Here is an 18,969-nt window from a genome sequence, read left to right on the forward strand (position 1 = left end):
GCGGTTTTCTTATAGTTTGTTGTGTCTAGACTACTATTCCTAACAATGTTAAAGTCACCTCCACATATTAGTATTCCCTCTGTCTCAAGGAAAATTATATCAAATAGAGTTTTAAAGAAGGACTTTTCACTGTTAGGTGGGGCGTACACATTTACCAGTCACTATTTCGTTTTCCAACTTTCCTTTAGCAATGATATATCTGCCTTCTTTATCGCTGGTTTCTTTAATATATTCAAATTTCACTGAGTTGGATATAAGAATGGTCACACCCCTTCTACAACCCTGGTGAAGTGAACTGTAAAATGTATTGATGTAACCAAACCTCTTAACCTTTTAAGCCCCATGGCGCCCAATTTACAGATCATAGTTAGACTGTGTAAAACCTTACAATAAACATGAGCAAATATATTGATGTTATACATCACATTAAACAAGAGAACTTGGGCTACAAGAATCAGTAAGCCATTTACACACAACTCAAACACCAACTGAAAGAATTATGAAAATATCATAATCATCATTTTGTCAGGAGTCAGCCCACTCAGCACGTTTCCGGAACTAGAAACCCGTAGCTCGGTGCCATCAGAAAAAGCCAGATGGCAAGAAGCACAAGGATTTAACACATATTCTAAATATCTTTTCAAAATCCTTCTGCACCAAAGCATCTCTGAGATATGAGCCAAAGAACACAGCAACATGAATCAAGTGTTGCTTATTTTCTAATCAACTGTTAAGTTCAACCGAAATTCTGAGCTTCCCGCGCTTTGAAAGATGTCCTGAGACCAGTAATTTAAAATATAAAGTATTTAATAAAAGAATAAGGATCATAAGCATATATGTATATCCCAGCTGGGCGCGCTCACGTGTCGTTGGGTCCACAGGCTATAATAACAATGTATATGAATAAAATAGTTAACTGTCTACCGCCTTCACGTGAGAGGACAAATGCCACGCCTTACAGAGTTCCGAAAGGTTAAGTACAATCCATACACTGAGCATAAAGCTTCTTCTTCTTGGTTAGTATCAGGTATGCATGATTATACCTTCAAAGAGGCGGACTTCTCTAAGCAATAAACCACGATGCTACTTCCCTTATCTCTTCCCTTTTGGCCCTAAACAGTAAGATGGGCTGCTTCAAAATAAATGCCTATCTTCCGGTCACTTAGGGAGACCACTACTTTGACTACGCCTCCTTGGATCAATACATTCCATTCATACCTGAGTCATCTTTATAGTTATGATAACCATAAAACAATCAGCATACAGTTACAATAATACTTATTCAGTGATTACACTTATACAGTAATATACTTATACAGTGACAGTGACTTTTCTCCCATGTTTTCCTAACACATTCCTTCAGAATATTCTTCATAATACCCCTTATTGATTATCATATCTTTCTTATGTATTAATTTTAAAACATGGACTTTCCTATTTGCATGTGCAAGTGTATATATAAAAAAACATTACAACTCTACACAACAAAGACTGCTATATTTGGATATATTGAACACCATAAGTAATATAAATATATGGTTTGGTACATGAGAAAATTCAAATTGCCCATTTCGCCTAATTTATCTGTACTAAAACCTCTAACTTTGTTCTGCTTTACTTTTTCAAAGTCAAACTTTGCAGAGAGACTGGTCACATATTGTGCTAGGATATCTGATGTGCTTTGCTGTTTCTGTGCATCTTTCAAAGAGATAATCATCCTGAAAGTGCTTTTTTTTCTTTCTGTATATATATGTATATATATATATATGTATACATATATGTATATATATATATGTATATATATATGTATATATATATGTATATATATATATATATATATATATATATATATATATATATATGTATGTATGTATGTATGTATGTATATATATATATATATATATGTGTGTGTGTGTGTGTGTGTACACACATCTGAACAGAAGCCCATATGTATTGCCTTTTATTATAACACCAACAGTATTCAAATACAGTGCATCCGGAAAGTATTCACAGCGCTTCACTTTTTCCACATTTTGTTGTGTTACAGCCTTATTCCAAAATTGAATTAAATTCATTATTTTCCTCGACATTCTACACACAACAACCCATAAAGTGAAAACTGTTTTTTGCAAATCTATTAAAAATAAAGAACAAAAACATAACCTGTACATAAGTATTCACAGCCTTTGCTCAATACTTTGTTGAAGCACCTTTGGCAGCAATTACAGCCTCAAGTCTTCTTGGGTATGATTCCACAAGCTTGGCACACCTATTTCTGGGCAGTTTCTCCCATTCTTCTTTGCAGAACCTCTCAAGTTCCATCAGGTTGGATGGGGAGCGTCGGTGCACAGCCATTTTCAGATCTCTCCAGAGATGTTCAATCGGGTTCAAGTCAGGGCTCTGGCTGGGCCACTCAAGGACATTCACAGAGTTGTCCCGAAGCCACTCCTTTGTTATCTTGGCTGTGTGCTTCAGGTCGTTGTCCTGTTGGAAGATGAACTGTCACCCCAGTCTGAGGTCCAGAGTGCTCTGGAGCATGTTTTCATCCAGGATGTATCTGTACCTTGCTGCATTCATCTTTCCCTCAAACCTGACTAGTCTCCCAGTTCCTCCTGCTGAAAAACATCCCCACAGCATGATGCTGCCACCACCATGCTTCACTGTAGGGATGGTATTGGCCAGGTGATGAGCAGTGCCTGGTTTCCTCCAGACATAACGCTTGGCATTCAGGCGAAAGAGTTCAATCTTTGTTTAATCAAAGGCCAGAGAATTTTGTTTCTCATGGTCTGAGAGTCCTTCAGGTGCCTTTTTGCAAACTCCAGACGAGCTGTCATGTGCTTTTTACTGAGGAGAGGCTTCCGTCTGGCCACTCTATCAAACAGGCCTGATTTGTGGAGTGCTGCAGAGATGGTGGTCCTTCTCAAAGGTTCTCTCTTCATAGAACAACACTTGACCTCAGTCAGAGTGACCATCGGGTTCTTGGTCACCTCCCTGACTAAGGCTCTTCTCCCCCGATCAATCAGTCTGGCTGGGCGTCCAACTCTAGGAAGAGTCCTGGTGGTTCCAAACTTCTTCCATTTCCAGATGATGGAGGCCACTGTGCTCATTGGGACTTTCAATGCTGCAGAAATTTTTCTGTACCCTTCGCCAGATCTGTGCCTCTATACAATTCTGTCTTGGAGGTCTACAGATAATTCCTTGGACTTTATGGCTTGGTTTATGCTCTGATATGCACTGTGGTACCTTTGTGGTATATGTATGTGTGTGTGTGTGTGTATATAATATATATATATATATATATATATATATGAATTTTTACATTACATGTCATTTAGCTGACGCATTTATCCAAAGCGACTTACAATAAGTGCATTAAACCATGAGTCCAAACTCGGAACAACAAGAATCAAGCAAGTACAATTTCTTCAATAAAGTTAAACTACAAAGTACTATCCGTAAGTGCTACTAAAGTGCTATCCGTAAGGGACATTTAAGTGCTACTACGGCATTTAAGTGCTACCTATTCAAGGTATAGTCGAAAAAGATGTGTTTTTAGTTTGCGACGGAAGATGTAGAGACTTTCTGCTGTCCTGATGTCAATGGGGAGCTCGTTCCACCAATGAGGAGCCAGCACAGCAAACAGTCATGATTTTGTTGAGTGTTTAACTTGAAGTGAAGGAGCTACAAGCAGATTGGCAGAAGCCGAGCGAAGTGAACGGGCTGGGGTGTATGGTTTGACCATGTCCTGGATGTAGACCAGACCCGTTCTGTTCGCAGCACGGTACGCAAGTACCAATGTTTTGAAGCGGATGCGGGCGGCCACCGGTAACCAGTGAAGGTCGCGGAGGAGCGGAGTAGTATGGGTAAATTTCGGTAGGTTGAAGACCAGTCGAGCAGCTGCATTCTGGATGAGCTGTAGAGGTCGAATGGCATTAGCAGGTAGACCTGCCAAGAGGGAGTTGCAATAGTCCAGCCGTGAGATGACCAGAGCCTGGACCAGAACCTGTGCCGCCTTCTGAGTGAGAAGGGGTCGTATTCTCCTGATGTTGTACAGCATGTACCTACAGGAGCGTGTTAATGCGGTAATGTTGGCAGTCAGGGAGAGTTGACTGTCGAGCGTCACTCCGAGGTTCCTGGCAGTCGGAGTCAGAACCAGCACTGAGTTGTTGAAGTTAATAGTTAGGTCGTGGGTGGGAGAGCCTTTTCCTGGAAGGAGGAGAAGTTCAGTCTTGTCCGGGTTAATTTTCAGGTGGTGAGCGGACATCCACTGAGAGATGTCGGTCAGACAGGCAGAGATTCGTGCTGCTACCTGTGTTTCGGATTGGGGAAACGAGAGGATCAGTTGGGTGTCGTCAGCATAGCTGTGGTAGGTGAAGCCATGCGAGCGAATGACAGAAGAGCCAAGAGAGTTGGTGTACAGAGAGAAGAGAAGAGGACCAAGGACTGAACCCTGAGGGACCCCAGTAGTCAGAGGACAAGGCTCAGACACAGATCCTCTCCAGGTTACCCGGTAAGAGCGATCGTTGAGGTAGGATGAGAAGAGTGAGAGTGCGGTGCCTGAGATACCCAGGTCCTGGAGGGAGGACATGAGGATCTGGTGGTTCACTGTGTCAAAGGCAGCGGAAAGGTCTAGAAGGATGAGGACAGAGGAGAGAGAGGCTGCTCTAGCAGTGTGAAGCTGCTCAGACAGCAAGGAGGGCAGTCTCTGTTGAGTGGCCTGTCTTGAATCCAGACTGGTGGGGGTCTAGAAGGTTGTTACAGTGGAGAAAGGAGGAGACTTGGTTAAAGATAGCTCGCTCTAGAGTTTTGGAAAGGAAGGGGAGGAGAGAGACAGGTCTGTAGTTGTTGACTTCAGATGGGTCGAGAGTGGGTTTCTTCAGGAGAGGGTTGACTCTTGCCTCCTTCAGAGAGTTAGGGAAACAGCCGGTTGAGAGGGAGGTGTTAATAAGATGGGTGAGAAAGGGAAGAAGGTCCGGAGCAATGGACTGGAGAATGTGAGAAGGGATGGGGTCAAGGGGGCAGGTGGTTGGGCGGGCAGAGGTTACCAAGGTAAGAACTTGATTAGGAGACAGAGGGATAAAAGAGGAAAACAAGGGGGAAGAAGGTGAAGTTACTGGAGGTGTAGTTATGGAGTTACTGGAGGTGTAGTTATGGCACAAGTGGACTCCAATCAAGTTGTAGAAACATTTCAAGGATGATCAGTGGAAACAGGATGCACCTGAGCTAAATTGTGAGTGTCATGGCAAAGGCTGTGAATACTTACGTACATGTTATGTTTTGGTTCTTTATTTTTAATAGATTTGCAAAAAACAGTTTTCACTTTGTCATTATGGGTTGTTGTGTGTAGAATGTTGAGAAAAATAATTAATTTAATCCATTTTGGAATAAGGCTATAACAAAATGTGGAAAAAGTGAAGCGTTGTGAATAATTTCCAGATGCACTGTAGCCTTTGTGGTTGCAGAGCTACACCCTTTTTAGTTTGGATATGATATTTCGAGCAGAAAACTAGAAAATAGCTTGCTTCTCATGTTACTGCCTAGACAAGTGTCTCCTGTAGATATATAATCCGTGCCTTATCCTTCCTTAATTTTGTAATTATTTTTCGACGTTTAACAGGGTTATTCAAACCGTTTACATTCAACGATAGTATCTGAATATTGTTATCTATCATTTTGTGTTTCTAAGGTTAAGTTGCAATCCATACACAAAAAACATGAACCAAAAAAACATTAATTGAACAAAAAACAAGGTGACTTCAGAAGAAAAGGGTCCAACTTGCCATCCCTTGGGTTCCCTGTTGGTGGGAGGAGGGATATAGTCCCTCTCTACTGTAGGGGCCCTCCCTAGTGGTGAAAAAATACATACAAACCGATATTCCACCTATACTAGGAGTGTCCAACATTTGGCTCTTCATCGGTTTCCTATTTATATTTAACTGAGTCGTAAGTCTTTCCAACAACAATCTCAACCTCCAGTCTTCAGGTTGGGAATTAGCTGTTAGCAGTATAAGTAACTAAAATATGGCTCAGTCTCTCCTATTGTCCGTTTCTATGGGACATAGCTTTTGTCCCAGCTTAGTTTGTATTAGGCGGAGAAAAGAGCAAACCCGGTTCAAGTATTTATTACTTATCTTGTTACTTCATTTCAGTCCATAGTTTTAAGGCGGTGGGCTCCGTCTGAACTCGCTGAGTTTCTCTCTGGTACGCTGAGCTGCGCTGTCAGTGGCGACGGTACATTTCCATGGCAACAGCTCATTCAGCTTCTCCTCCACCGCAGCCGTGGTGTTCGCCCTCTCCGTCTCTGACACCTTTATCCCACGTTTGTTCAGGTCTATTGCAGCTTCGTCGGCGCTTTCGTAGATCCTCAGTCCGGCGTCACAGTACACCCGCATCTTGGTATAGGGTGTCTGGTACCGGATCCCTTTCTCCTTCAAAACCGATTTGATCGGTGTGTATGCTTTGCGTCTTTCCATGATGTCGGTTGCGTAATCGTTGTCGAAGATCAATCGTTTGCCATTCAATTCAATCTTCTGCTGCCACACTTTAAGTATTAGTTCTTTAACATTAAACTGTAGAAAGCTAACTATTATCGATCTGGGGGTTGCGGTCGTAGCTGGCTTCGAGATTGGGGCTCTGTGAGCCCGCTGAATTTGGAATTCAAAGCCGTCAGGAAGCGTAAGAATGTTTTTAAACTGCTCGGTTACAAATTCAATGACCGATCTTTCTTCTTTATCTTCTAGACTCCGTAAATACGGAGATTACTTCTCCTGGAATGGCTCTCCCGATCAACAAGTTTGTTGTGCATGCTCGAGTTTTGTTTCACCACAGTTAGTAGCGTGTCTTTTATCTCAGGCAAGTTGATTCCAGGTCTACTATACAGGTTTGTCCCTCGGCAATGCTTGATTGTTGGCTCTGCAGCTCGCGTTTGACTTCAACTTTAAAGTTATTAAAGTCTTCCTTTATAGTTTTTTTGACATCTGTTCGAAATTCACCAAGGTCCCGTTTCACATCCTGTTTGAATCCTCTCAGCTCCTTAGACAGTTGTGCGAGGCCCTCCAGCAGCACGTTTTGGTTAACTACGGTTGCTTCTTCACCTGCAGCTGATTCTGCATCGTGTCTACCGCCGTCTTCCTGATTGCCGACTTCGGTAACAACCGTGTTTTCTTGTTTTTTTATTCATTTTCTTGCCGGGTATATTGAATAACCAACTCTGAGGAGCTCAGCACCACACGTCCATCTTGTTGTAGCGCTTACCGGAAGTGATTACCTATTCCTGGCCAGATCCTACCTCTGTGAGATCGGCTTTTCTGATATTGCCTCTCTCAAAACAAAATACAGATCTAAGCTCAACATTGAGCATGAATTGAGAGTGGCCATATCAGATTTGTAGTGGAAAGCAGGCTCATTGCAGCCACTAATACTGATAAAAATTGATGGCTCTCTAATGATCTTGATCTGCAATAATTTAGTTTTTGTTTTGCAGAGATTGCACAATATTGTTGTTTTGAAAAGATATGTAGTGTAAAACTCAGTAAAAAATTGTATTGCCAAATATTTTAACGTTTTAGTTTTTTCACAGGTTGCAATTTATTGTTATTACCTTGAAACGATATTCAGTGCAACACTGGTTAATTGCAGCTAACTGTATTTGCATTGTTCTAACAAAGTGATTGCACATTTTATTTCATTAACATTTCTCTTCTTCCAAAGTGGGGAGTGACAGAAAATGTTTAAGAACCACTGGTTTACAAAGTGTTTCTCAAACTGTAGGTATGTGTTTTTGTATAATGGAGAACGTTTGTGTGATGAAATACCTTTCTCATTTCCAATGGTCTATTCATACATCAAGGATACCTTGTTTGTAGGTAACACACACACTACTGCAAATACACTGCTCCTAAAATATTTAAGTCTTATTTAACAGGATCATGATAGTAGCTTTATATGGTAAACTGTTATCCTCCATTTTGAAGGATACAGCAAGTAATTGGGCTTGAGCTTCGGCTTTTTAATTTGAGTGTTTTCTGCCTAATTGTGGTCTTCTCTGTTTTTTGTTGTATCCAGCTCTTTGCTTCGACAGACCTGGGCCGCAAGTGGACTTTGCTTCAGGAGCGGGTGACCAAGGACAAAGTGTTCTGGTAATTTGTCATTTTTGATGATTAAGGACTCAGCTCAATGTTCAGAGTGTCTCAGTTTATTACTTCTTCATTGACACATACATGAACAAAGCTGTAACAAGTGGGTCAGCAGGAAGCACCTACTGCTGAATGCAAGCAGGGAGGAACTCATCTCCCTGCACATCTTCCGCCTGCATGGGATCCCAGTCGTCCTCAGTTCACCTCCATCTTCTGGAGCGAATTCATCGCTCTGCTGGGGGCCTCCGTCAGTCTGTCCTCTGGTTTTCACCCCCAATCCAACGGCTAAACAGAGATAAAGAACTAGGAGGTGGAAACGGCCCTCCGCTGCTTGATCTCCCGGAATCTTCCTGGTCCCAGGATGTGGGTGGAATAGGCTCACAACACCCTGACCAGCTCCGCCACCAGCCTTTTACCCTTCTAGTATGTATGTAGGTTCCAGCCTCCTCTGTTCCTTGCGTTGGAGAAGGAGGTTTTATGCCCTTAAGTCCAGTCCTTCATCTGCACCAATCTCCAGCTGAGCTATGTAAATGACGTAGTAGTAATTATATAAATTAATGATAAATGAAATAACCAAGTAAGTTGTTCAAATTGGAGAGGGTTATTGTAGGGTAATCTCCACAACTCGATCCTCCTGGCGAGCAGGCCAAGGGAGTTGGGGGTAGTGGGCAGTTTTGTCAAGTCTGCAGGCTCAAAGTCGACAACACCCACATCAACTGGACTACGGGGGCTTTTCAGGGTTGGAGCCACTCCTCACACCTAGTCTACTTGAAACAAGATGCCGCACCAAAGGGGTTCCTTCTTACGAGAGGGAACCCCTCTGAATACTTGGACTTCAAGAAGGTATTAAACAAATCCAAGGTCATGTCTCTGCCTCCCCACCGTTTTTATGATTGTGCCATCAACCTCAACCCTGTTACGTTCTCACATAAGAGATGCCTCTACACTCTGTCTGCTCCTGAAAGAGAGGCGATGGACAATTACATTAACAACTCCCTGGCTCCAGGTCTCATCCTTTCCTCATCGTCTCCTGCAGGGGCTCAGTTGTTCTTCAAGAAGAAGAAGGCCAAGACCCTCATACCCTGCATTGACTACAGGGGCTTGAATGAGATTACCGGGAAAAACCGGTACCCCTTGCCACTCATCACGACAGCCTTTGAGTTACTTCAAGGAGCCACCATATTTCCCTTGTCCGGATGAGAGATAGGGATGAGTTGAAAACGGCATTCAACACACCTAAAGGACATTACGAGTACCTGATGATGTCCTTTAGCTTAATCAACCAGCCATCTTCCAGACCCTAGTGATTGACGTGCTCCGGGACATGTTGGACCGGCACGTATTCATCTACCTCGATAACACCGTGATCGTAAGAGGGACAAGCTTGGCGCGCTGGTTAAGACTGAGAGGGACTTCCATACGTAGCCTCATGTGTTATTTTTACATTACATTACATATAACATGATACACTGTAGACACAGCTCAGGGAGCAATTCAGGGTTAAGTGTCTTGCTCAAGGACACATCGACTAGGGCAGGGATTGAACCGCCAAAGACGGACCTGCTAACCACTGACCCACAGCCGCCTTCTTCAATAGGTTTAGTTAACAGCCCTCATCTGTCTCCTCCACACCAAACACCTCCTCCTCTCTCGCCCCTGGTGAGCTGCACAAAGGGTTCTCCCACCCTCCCCCCTCTCTGTGAAGGCTGACCAGGTGAGAAGACAGCTGGAGAGACTCCGCCATGGTAAAGCTGCAGGACTTGATGGCATCAGCCCCAGGGTCCTGAAGGCTGTCTGATGTCGTGCAGCACCTCTACAACCTGAGCCTGAGACAGGAGTCCTGGTGCTGTGGAAGATGTTGTGCCTGTCGCTTCCCTACTCACTCCCCTTACCGGCCGCCAAGATGACCTTCCTTTGGACTTCTGCAGCCGAGGAAGCCTTTCAGAACCTTAAGTCCATGTTCACCTCTGCACCCATCCAAGTCCCAGAACCTGGCAGACAATTTATGGTGGAGGTGGTTGGCTCAGACGTCCTGTCCCAAAGCTCTGCTGCTGATCCCTGTGCCTTTTTCTCTTGTCAGCTTTCCCCTGCCGGGAGATACCATGACATTGGCAACCGGGAACTTCTAGCAGTGAAGCTGGCCCTGGATGAATAGCGTCATTGGATGGAGGGGACCAAACTCCATTCCTTGTTTGGACCGACCATAAGCACCATGAGTATATCCGCACAGCCAAGAGACTCATTTCTACGCGGGACATTGCGGGACCCGGCCAGGTTGCCCGGATCCCGCAATGTCAAGCCTGATGCCCTTTACCGTCAGTTCCAGTGGGAGGATGAACCTACCTCTAACTCCTCTTCCATCCTTCCTGACTCCTGCTAAGTCGCTGTTCTCACCTGGGAGACTAAGTATGCGAAGATAAAGCTGGTCCCATCTTAACCGCCTGTTCGTTCCTCAGGCTCTTCGGTCTGATGTCCTCCAGTGGGCCCACTCAAGACTTACCTGCCACCTGGGCATCCAAAGGACCAAGGACGCTCTTCGGCAGTGCTTCTGGTTGACCTCGCTCAACAATAACACCAGGGAATTCATCAATGCCTTGCCCAGTCTGCAATCAACACAAACCTTCTCACCAGGCTACGGACGGCCTTCTGCAGCCAGTGCCTCATCGTCTGCATCTCCCTGGACTTTGTAACTGGGCTACCACCATCTGAGGGCCACATTGCCATCCTGACAGGCCCATTTTCTTCCTCTGCCCAAACTCCCATCTGCTAAAGAGGTGGCAGAACTTATCTCCCTGCACATCTTCCGCCTGCATGGGATCCAGTCAACGTAGCCTATGACCGAGGTCCTCAGATCACCTCATCTTCTGGAGGGAATTCTGCACTCTGCTTGGGGCCTCCGTCAGTCGAGTACTGTACTCTAATGTTCACCCCCAATCCAACGGACATTCAAGGATACAAGATAAACTATCCTGTCCATGTGACCTTGTGAAAGAGAACTAAAGGGTAAAAAACAACCTGATATTCTTACTAATCAAAATGTTACCCATTCTAAAATTATAAGGCAAGGGAAGAGGGTTAAATTGTTTTAAAGAACCAGAAAACGTTGTTTGATTTCAGTCACTTACTAATGGTAAGCCCAAGTTTTTCTATTTTTTCAAAACAATCGCATTCACAATTTCAAGTTAATGAAAGTCACATACAAAAAGTTCCCAGTGTTCAGGGGTTTTATACATAAGCTGTCCCCTGGTCAAGCTGTATTCTTCTCAAATTAAAGGAGTCTTCTAAAAAGGCTGGTGGATTTCCTATCTAGACTCAGAGTGAGTGAAATCCGAGTCTTCTGATGGCAGAAAATTCTTCCAGTCTCTAGAGGTGGAGGCTCTGTCATCCAGACTCTAAAGCTGGGAGCCTTGTCCCAGCCTTAGGGGCTGGGCACATCAGAAGTCCAGTCTTCTAAAAAAAAAAATCCGAATTTCTCTCCTCTGCGGAGCTGCTAATATACCCAACAGGCACACACCTCTCCTCTTCTTCACGTGTAGGGTCTTCTGCTGTTTATATGGTTTAATTAGTGCAGTGTGTGTTGCTTGGCACCTGCTGATTAAAGTGGAGGGGGTTAGCTCCAAAGTTGTTTGTCCACGCTCATTTAAGGTGGACCACCCAGTTTTACATCTAATTTCTGATTATTTTCCCTGGTTAGAAATGCCATTTGATAAATTGAGTAATTCTCATCTGTTTTCCAGGTCAGTATCAAAGGTGGATGTGGACCCAGATTTGGTGCACATGGAAATGCAAGACACAAGTGAAGGTAGAGTGATGTTGCATCTGATCATGTACTATGTATATGGTAATTCATGATACTGTTAGGGGCCTAATCGCACAAGATAGATTTCAGACCAAAATGTATTCATTTTAATAGAATTGCCTTAATTGGTGTATTTACTCACCAAGGCAAAGTAAAAGTGTGTAACAATCAGAGTATTAACTTTGTCATACAAATACCACCCAACCACGAGATGTCAACAAGGAAAGAAAGTAGCCTCTACATCATCAGCTTAAAAAAATTATTTGTGGGGAAAACAACTTTTTGTGTGTGTGTGGACCTCAGGGGCTTGGAAGAATATTTAGTACTTTTTTAATTAAAATGCATGAGTTAAAAAAAAATCTATTAGTTGAATAAATATAAATGGTGATGACAGCACGGGGTCGGCTGTAGCTCAGTGGGGGAGAGTGGTCGTCCCGTAACCACAAAGGTACCCAGTTTATTTATCCCCGCTCTCCCCTCTAGTTGCATGTCGAAGTGTCCGTGAGCAAGACACTGAACCCCCAGTTGATCCCCGGGTGCTTCATTGCAGCCCCACTGCTCCTTGATAACTAAGGATGGGTCAAATGAGAAGAATTTCCCCATGAGGATCAATAAAGGATTAAAAAATAATTACACACACACAAAGCATGGTTAACAAAATGCGCTGCAAAATAGGACAGCCTAGATGAAAGCTAAACTCACCCAACTTGGACCTAACGCTATTCCACCACCAATCTGCGCCTGGCTAATATCAGGAAAATTCCGGCTAACCTATCAACGGGTGGTTGGTGACTGTTGTACCCACATCTTTAGAGACACATGGCCCCTTCTTGACGGACCTCAAGTAAGCACGAGACTCCGGTAGGTGTACTCTGTTTATGTCGCTGACGGTTGGTGCTCAAACATAGATAGTTGGACTGAAAATTAGAGAAACTCTAATGTCAAAGTTGTATGTTAAGATGTCTTCATGTTAATTTGTTCATGTTTACCTGTTGTAGATTGTTCCACAGCAATAATTCCATCAGTACAACATCATAATCCAGCCTCTCTCCCATTTTGGTGAGATTCTGACCTTTGATTTTAAGTCCAATATCAGGCCAACGTCTCCTCACCTGCACATTTATATTTTCTTAAAGATAGGGTAAACCCTTTATTTTGTACCCGCCAATAGCTTTTCTTGTGCCACCCGCTTGTGGTTTAAGTGTCAACTGCACGCACACACAATATCTCATGATCTAATCCGATTGCCATGGAAGTTGTTAAGGACATTTATGCCCCAAGAGAAGGCTGCATATCAGTGTTGGTTGAATTTTCAAACCACAGCCACATCTGCATATACAACAACTTGTTAAAGATTCATATCAAAGTAAGTTTGGTAAATGTGTCACCCACTAAAGCAGGGGTGGGCAAACGTTTTGGCTCAGGGGCCACAATGACTTTTAAAATTTGACAGACAGGCCAGTATCCGATGGATAGAGGGTGTTTGTGTGAAACAATATAAAATTAAAACTGCGAGCAGCGATGAATGAGTCCGCTCTCATCTGCGCCAGTCGGGGGCACCGGCGGGTCGTAATAATCATGCATGATTATTTTTGGAAGAATTGGATCAGTTAAAGCAACAGTCTTTAGCATAACAAAACACAAAGTGAACGTTTATTGGGGTCCACATAACGTCAAGTGAAATGCGTTGAAAAGTCAACCTTTTTCTAACTAATCATCTTTAAGGCCTTCAGGTCATCCTGGAAACAAGATTGAAGTCGATCGGATCATTTTTGTGGGAGAAAAGTATAACGGTGAAAAGTGACAAACAAGCAAAAACGGCCAAATTGGGCAAATTATTTAGCGCCCCTAGTGTTCAAATCGCACACGATTTTTGCATGTTAAAGGATGCAATGTGCACATATGCTGCAAGTTTCAAGTGATTAGTCCCAATAGTGTTGAAGTTATGAGCATTGAAAAACAAGACACTAAGAGGTTCATTGGGTCATAGATCCTTACCACAATGAGATATCAAAAAACAGTTGAAATATTGTCTGTGTATGTGATCTGGCTTCAATTATAATCAATAGAAGTTTTGGTATGAATCGGACCAAGCGTGTAGGAAAAGTGGTCAATTATGTGTTTTTCTTAGAATTCAAAATGGCGGAAAATCTAAGTAGGCGGAGCTTAGGGTTCTGAGAAGCTTTTTTGTAGAGCAGGTGGAGATGGACATGTGTGAACAATTTCAAGTCAACCGGGACCATTTAGAGCATGGTCTCAAGAGACTTTCTTTTCAGTTTACATTTTTTACATATGACTACCAAGTCTCATAAATGTAGGTGAAACGTAGCGCTGGGGCTGCTTAAATTAATATTTGTAGGGGGTGCTATCGAGCCATATTGCCATTCTGAAGCATTAAAATCATAACTACATCTTTGACTTTAAATGTGTGTGCTAAGTTTAGTTATGTTTCGAGCATGTTACATTGGTTTATTCGGTCACGGCGAAGGATCAAACTTCGCCGATGCTCCAACTCGCCGCCCTTCAACGAATCCATACAATCTTCACAGTGAAGCATGCTATGACTAAAATTTATGACTAAAATTTTAAATTATCATATGGATGTATTCAGGGTCAGTATGTCATGACGTATGAGAAATATGGAGCAGATTACATAATGTATGGCCGAGTTAAAACAACTTAAAATGTTATGGCGAATTGTGTTTCTTTGCCGTTGCGCCCCTCACTGTTACGGTCTCAAGACCATACTGCCCGACTTTGGAATGAATCGGGTTTAATCTCTAGGAGGAGTTCGCTATTTTACAACTCCCCAAAACTTGAAAGAAAAGGCTAAAAATGCAGATATTGAGCGATTGACTGCAGCGCCCCCTAATGTTTAAATATTATGAAAAAATTAGGGTACGGCTACCAATTTGGTGAGGATAGGCCAAGTGATTTGGAAGTTGTGTCTTTACATATTTAGGCCACACCCCTTAGAAGTTCATTGGTCCATATTCTCTGAACGCAATGAGATATCAACAAGCTTTTGATGACATTGAACCAATAATGAACCACAGAAAGTTTCGTAAGAATCAGACGCAGCGTTTAGGAGAAAATGGAGAGAAAAAATTCAAAATTGTCATTTTATGGTCACCATTTAATAATAATAACTCCATTAAAAAACAATAGGTTCCTCTACGACAGTCATCACGAGGACCCTAATAATACCCCTAGCAATTTCAATAGGGTCCTCTCGGACTGACTTCTCTAAGACGGAGTCACATTGATGATCAATGAGTTCCAATTGCAACTCCTGCAGTGTCGTTTCATAGTCTTGCGACAGGGGACATGACACCAGCTGAAGTGACTTGTCAATCTTTGCAAAATCAGAGAACCGACGGCAGAATTTTCCGTGCAGGTCGTCCAGTGATTTGCTGTATTTCTTCACATGTTGAGGGGCCTCTTTCAGTGTCGCTAGTGTGGGGAAATGAGCGAATGATTTATTTGACATTTGTCTTGAGAATAAAGTCAACACATTTGTGTACATTTCATGCACAAATTGATCTTTCTCTTGTAGTTTCATGTTTAGCTCATTCATGTATGTCCACAGCAAAAGCGAAATCACAAAGCCAATCTGCGTCGCTCAGCTTTCCTGATTAACTCCAAAAATGAGTTTATCTCCCCTTTTAGCTCCCACACTCATCAACATACTTTTCCCAAGCTTAACCAGCGGACATGAGTGATACAGCAAGTCCTGGTGATCAGCATCAGTTTGAACTTTAATAAATTGATGATGCTGAAGTCCCCTCTCTTGTATTCAGTTAACGAGTTTTACGACTGGATTTACACAGGGCTTCCTGATGGATTATGCAGTGTAGGAAAATTACATCCAGCTCAGGGTTTTCCTCTTTCACCTTATCCTGTATTCTTTTCAGCAGCCCAATGTTTTTTCCAGTTAAGTTTGGCGATCCATCTGTGGTGACATTGGCAAGTTTACACCAAGGTAGCCTCTCGATGACACCCTGTCATACAAGTCCTCTCCTTGTGTTGTCCCCTTTAGAGATTCAATGGTCAAAAATTCCTCTGTTATCTCAAACTCTTCATTAATCCCTCTGATAAAATTCAAGGGCTGAGCGGTGTCTTTTACGTCGTTACTTTCATCCAGTGCTAACGAATATAACTTAAATGACTCAGCTTTTTTGTTTAACTCACTGGCCAAGTCTTCATCAATTAGTTCTATACGCAGAGTCACTGTCATGCGTGATAAACTACATTTTTGGATGTGTTTTTGCTCTCTGGACACAAGAGACCTGCTGTCTCTCCCATGCATTCTTTCAAAAACTCCCCTTCAGAGAAAGGCTTGCTGGCTTGGCGGAAAAGTTGCGGCTGATAAATAAGACATAGAGCCTTTGCTCGTACTTTGGTGAAAAAATATTTAGCATCATTAAACACTCGGCACTCACTGTCGACTTGTCTTTGGTCCACTCATTGTTACAGAAGGGCTCAATGCAGGAAGCTGGCAGGAGGCTGGCAGGCAGAACCCTATATGTAACATGAGCGTGCAGGGCGGTGCAGTCCCGTGGGTCTGATGTGCGTTTGTTATGCCGAGAAAAAATACTCTTGATGCAGCCGTCAGTTCATTTTTACAACTCTAAAACTCTTGTAGTAGGAACACTGACTCCGGCAACAAAAAGTGACATGCCAAATTACTCTTTGAAAGTTAACGTTTTACAACGTAATTCCCAAGGATTTGTTGTATCTTTTGAACGGCTGTGATGTTGAAGAATGAGGATGAAGGAATCTCCGCGGACACTGTTCTTTTCCGTTATAATAGAGTTTATTACAGAGAGGAATCACAGGTCAGGACGAGCGTCTAGATCACTCGGAGAAGCTTCTCGGCCAGATGGAAGTTCTGACTTGAGAGTCCCGGCAGCTCAGTTTATATAGGCATTTCGTCGTGCAGATACCTAACGTGACTCCGGAACCCCCAATCTAAACACTTACTTTTCAGACACAGGAATGTGTACCATATATAAAGATTAAGAAGTAAGAGACGAGGTCACACAAAGGCCTCTTAACAGGTGCTCTTCGGGCACAGGGACAGACCCCTCTCCAACAGGTCAAAAGGCAACTATGTGGAACGGTATCTTATAAGCCGATCTTCTCAGAAAGCGGAGAATATTTGGAGACAAACCTCTAACCCATACCTGTCTGGACTCTGCCTCCTAGAGGTCAAAGGGCATTCTTTTTAGTGAGATGGTATCTTGGGAGCGAGCTCCTAAGGCAGCTGCGAATACACCACAGATTGGGGCGCATCAGCAGGGCCAATGCGGGAGGCCGGCTCACCAGGCATCAGACACCGCCAGATCCAATGGACCCTATGAGACGTGAAGTTACAAAGACTCCGGGGAGGAAGCAGAGTTATAAGGTGCAATGGAGAGATGTAAATTCATCCATAAGGAGAGAGAAAGAAGAGGAGATAGGTGCTCAGTCTATCCTAAAACATCCCCCAGAAGCCTATAAGCCTATAGCAGCATATCAAGGGGCTGGACCAGGGCAAACCTGATTCAGCCCTAACTATAAGCACTATCAAACAGGAAAGTCTTAAGTCTATTCTTGAATGAGGTGACTGTGTCTGCCTCCCGGACTGAAAGTGGAAGCTGGTTCCATAAAAGAAGAGCTTGACAACTGAAGGCTCTTGCTCCCATCCTACTTTTTAGGACTCTAGGAACCACAAGTAGCCCCGCATTTAGTGAGCAGCTCTCTAGTGGGGCAATATGGTACTACAAGCTCCTTAAGATATGATGGTGCATCACCAATCAAGGCTTTGTAGGTGAGGAGAAGAATTGTAAGTGTGATTCTTGATTTTACAGGGAGCCAGTGCAGAGCAGCTAATACAGGAGTAATGTGATCTCTTTTCTTAGTTTTTGTGAGTACACGAGCTGCAGCATTCTGGATCAACTGGAGGGATTTAAGAGACTTATTAGAGCAGCCTGATAATAAGGAGTTGCAGTAATCTAATCTGGAAGTAACAAACGCGTGAACCGGCTTTTCTGCATCTTTTTGAGACAAGATGTGCCTGATTTTTGAAATGTTACGTAGATGAAAAAATGCAAGCCTTGAGATTTGCTTAACATGGGAGTTAAAGGACAAGTCTCGGTCAAAGATAACGCCTAGATTCTTTACAGTGGTGTTGGATGCCAGGGAAATGCCATCTACAGAAACCACATCACCAGATAATTGATCTCTGAGGTGTTCAGGGCCCAGTAAAATAACTTCAGTTTTGTCTGAGTTTAACATCAGGAAGTTGCAGGTCATCCATGTTTTTATGTCTTTAAGACATTCTTGAATTTTAGCGAGCTGGTTGGTCTCCTCTGGTTTGATCAATAGATATAATTGAGTATCGTCTGCATAGCAATGAAAGTTAATGCAGTGTTTCCTGATAATATTGCCCAAAGGAAGCATATATATATAAGGTAAATAAAATTGGTCCAAGCACAGAACCTTGTGGAACTCCGTGATTAACGTTGGTGGTTATTGAGGCTTCATCGTTTACAAATACAAATTGAGATTGATCTGATAAATAGGATTTACCTGAAATGCCAATCGACTGATCCAGTCTCTGTAATAGGATGTCATGATCAATGGTGTCGAACGCAGCACTAAGGTCTAATAATACCAGTACAGAGATGAGTCCTTTATCTGATGCAATTAGGAGGTCATTTGTAATTTTCACCAGTGCTGTCTCTGTGCTGTGGTGTTTTCTAAATCCTGACTGAAACTCCTCAAATAAACTATTCTGATGTAGGAAGTCGCACAACTGATTTGCGACTACTTTCTCAAGGATCTTAGAGAGGAAGGGAAGGTTAGAGATTGGTCTGTAGTTAGCCAACACCTCTGGATTAAGAGTGGGCTTTTTCAGGAGAGGTTTAATTACAGCTACTTTGAAGGAATGTGGTACATGCCCTGTTAGCAAAGACACATTAACAATATCCAGCAGAGAGGTGCCAATTAAAGGCAACACGTCTTTAAGCAGCCTCGTTGGGATGGGGTCTA

General features: G+C 43.0%; 1 protein-coding gene across 1 annotated transcript in view; it reads left to right on the forward strand.

The window, feature by feature from the left end:
• The window catches only part of sorcs2 (sortilin-related VPS10 domain containing receptor 2), a 226,304-nt gene that overhangs the window by 179,218 nt on the left and 28,117 nt on the right, over window positions 1-18,969 (forward strand). Inside the window, exons 5-6 of the mRNA XM_034557809.1 lie at window positions 8,065-8,138; window positions 11,873-11,937. Of these exons, the coding sequence (XP_034413700.1) occupies window positions 8,065-8,138; window positions 11,873-11,937 (139 nt within the window). The remainder of the gene's footprint in view (window positions 1-8,064; window positions 8,139-11,872; window positions 11,938-18,969) is intronic.

Source organism: Cyclopterus lumpus, chromosome 18, assembly GCF_009769545.1.
Source record: "Cyclopterus lumpus isolate fCycLum1 chromosome 18, fCycLum1.pri, whole genome shotgun sequence".
Lineage (NCBI taxonomy): Eukaryota > Metazoa > Chordata > Actinopteri > Perciformes > Cyclopteridae > Cyclopterus > Cyclopterus lumpus.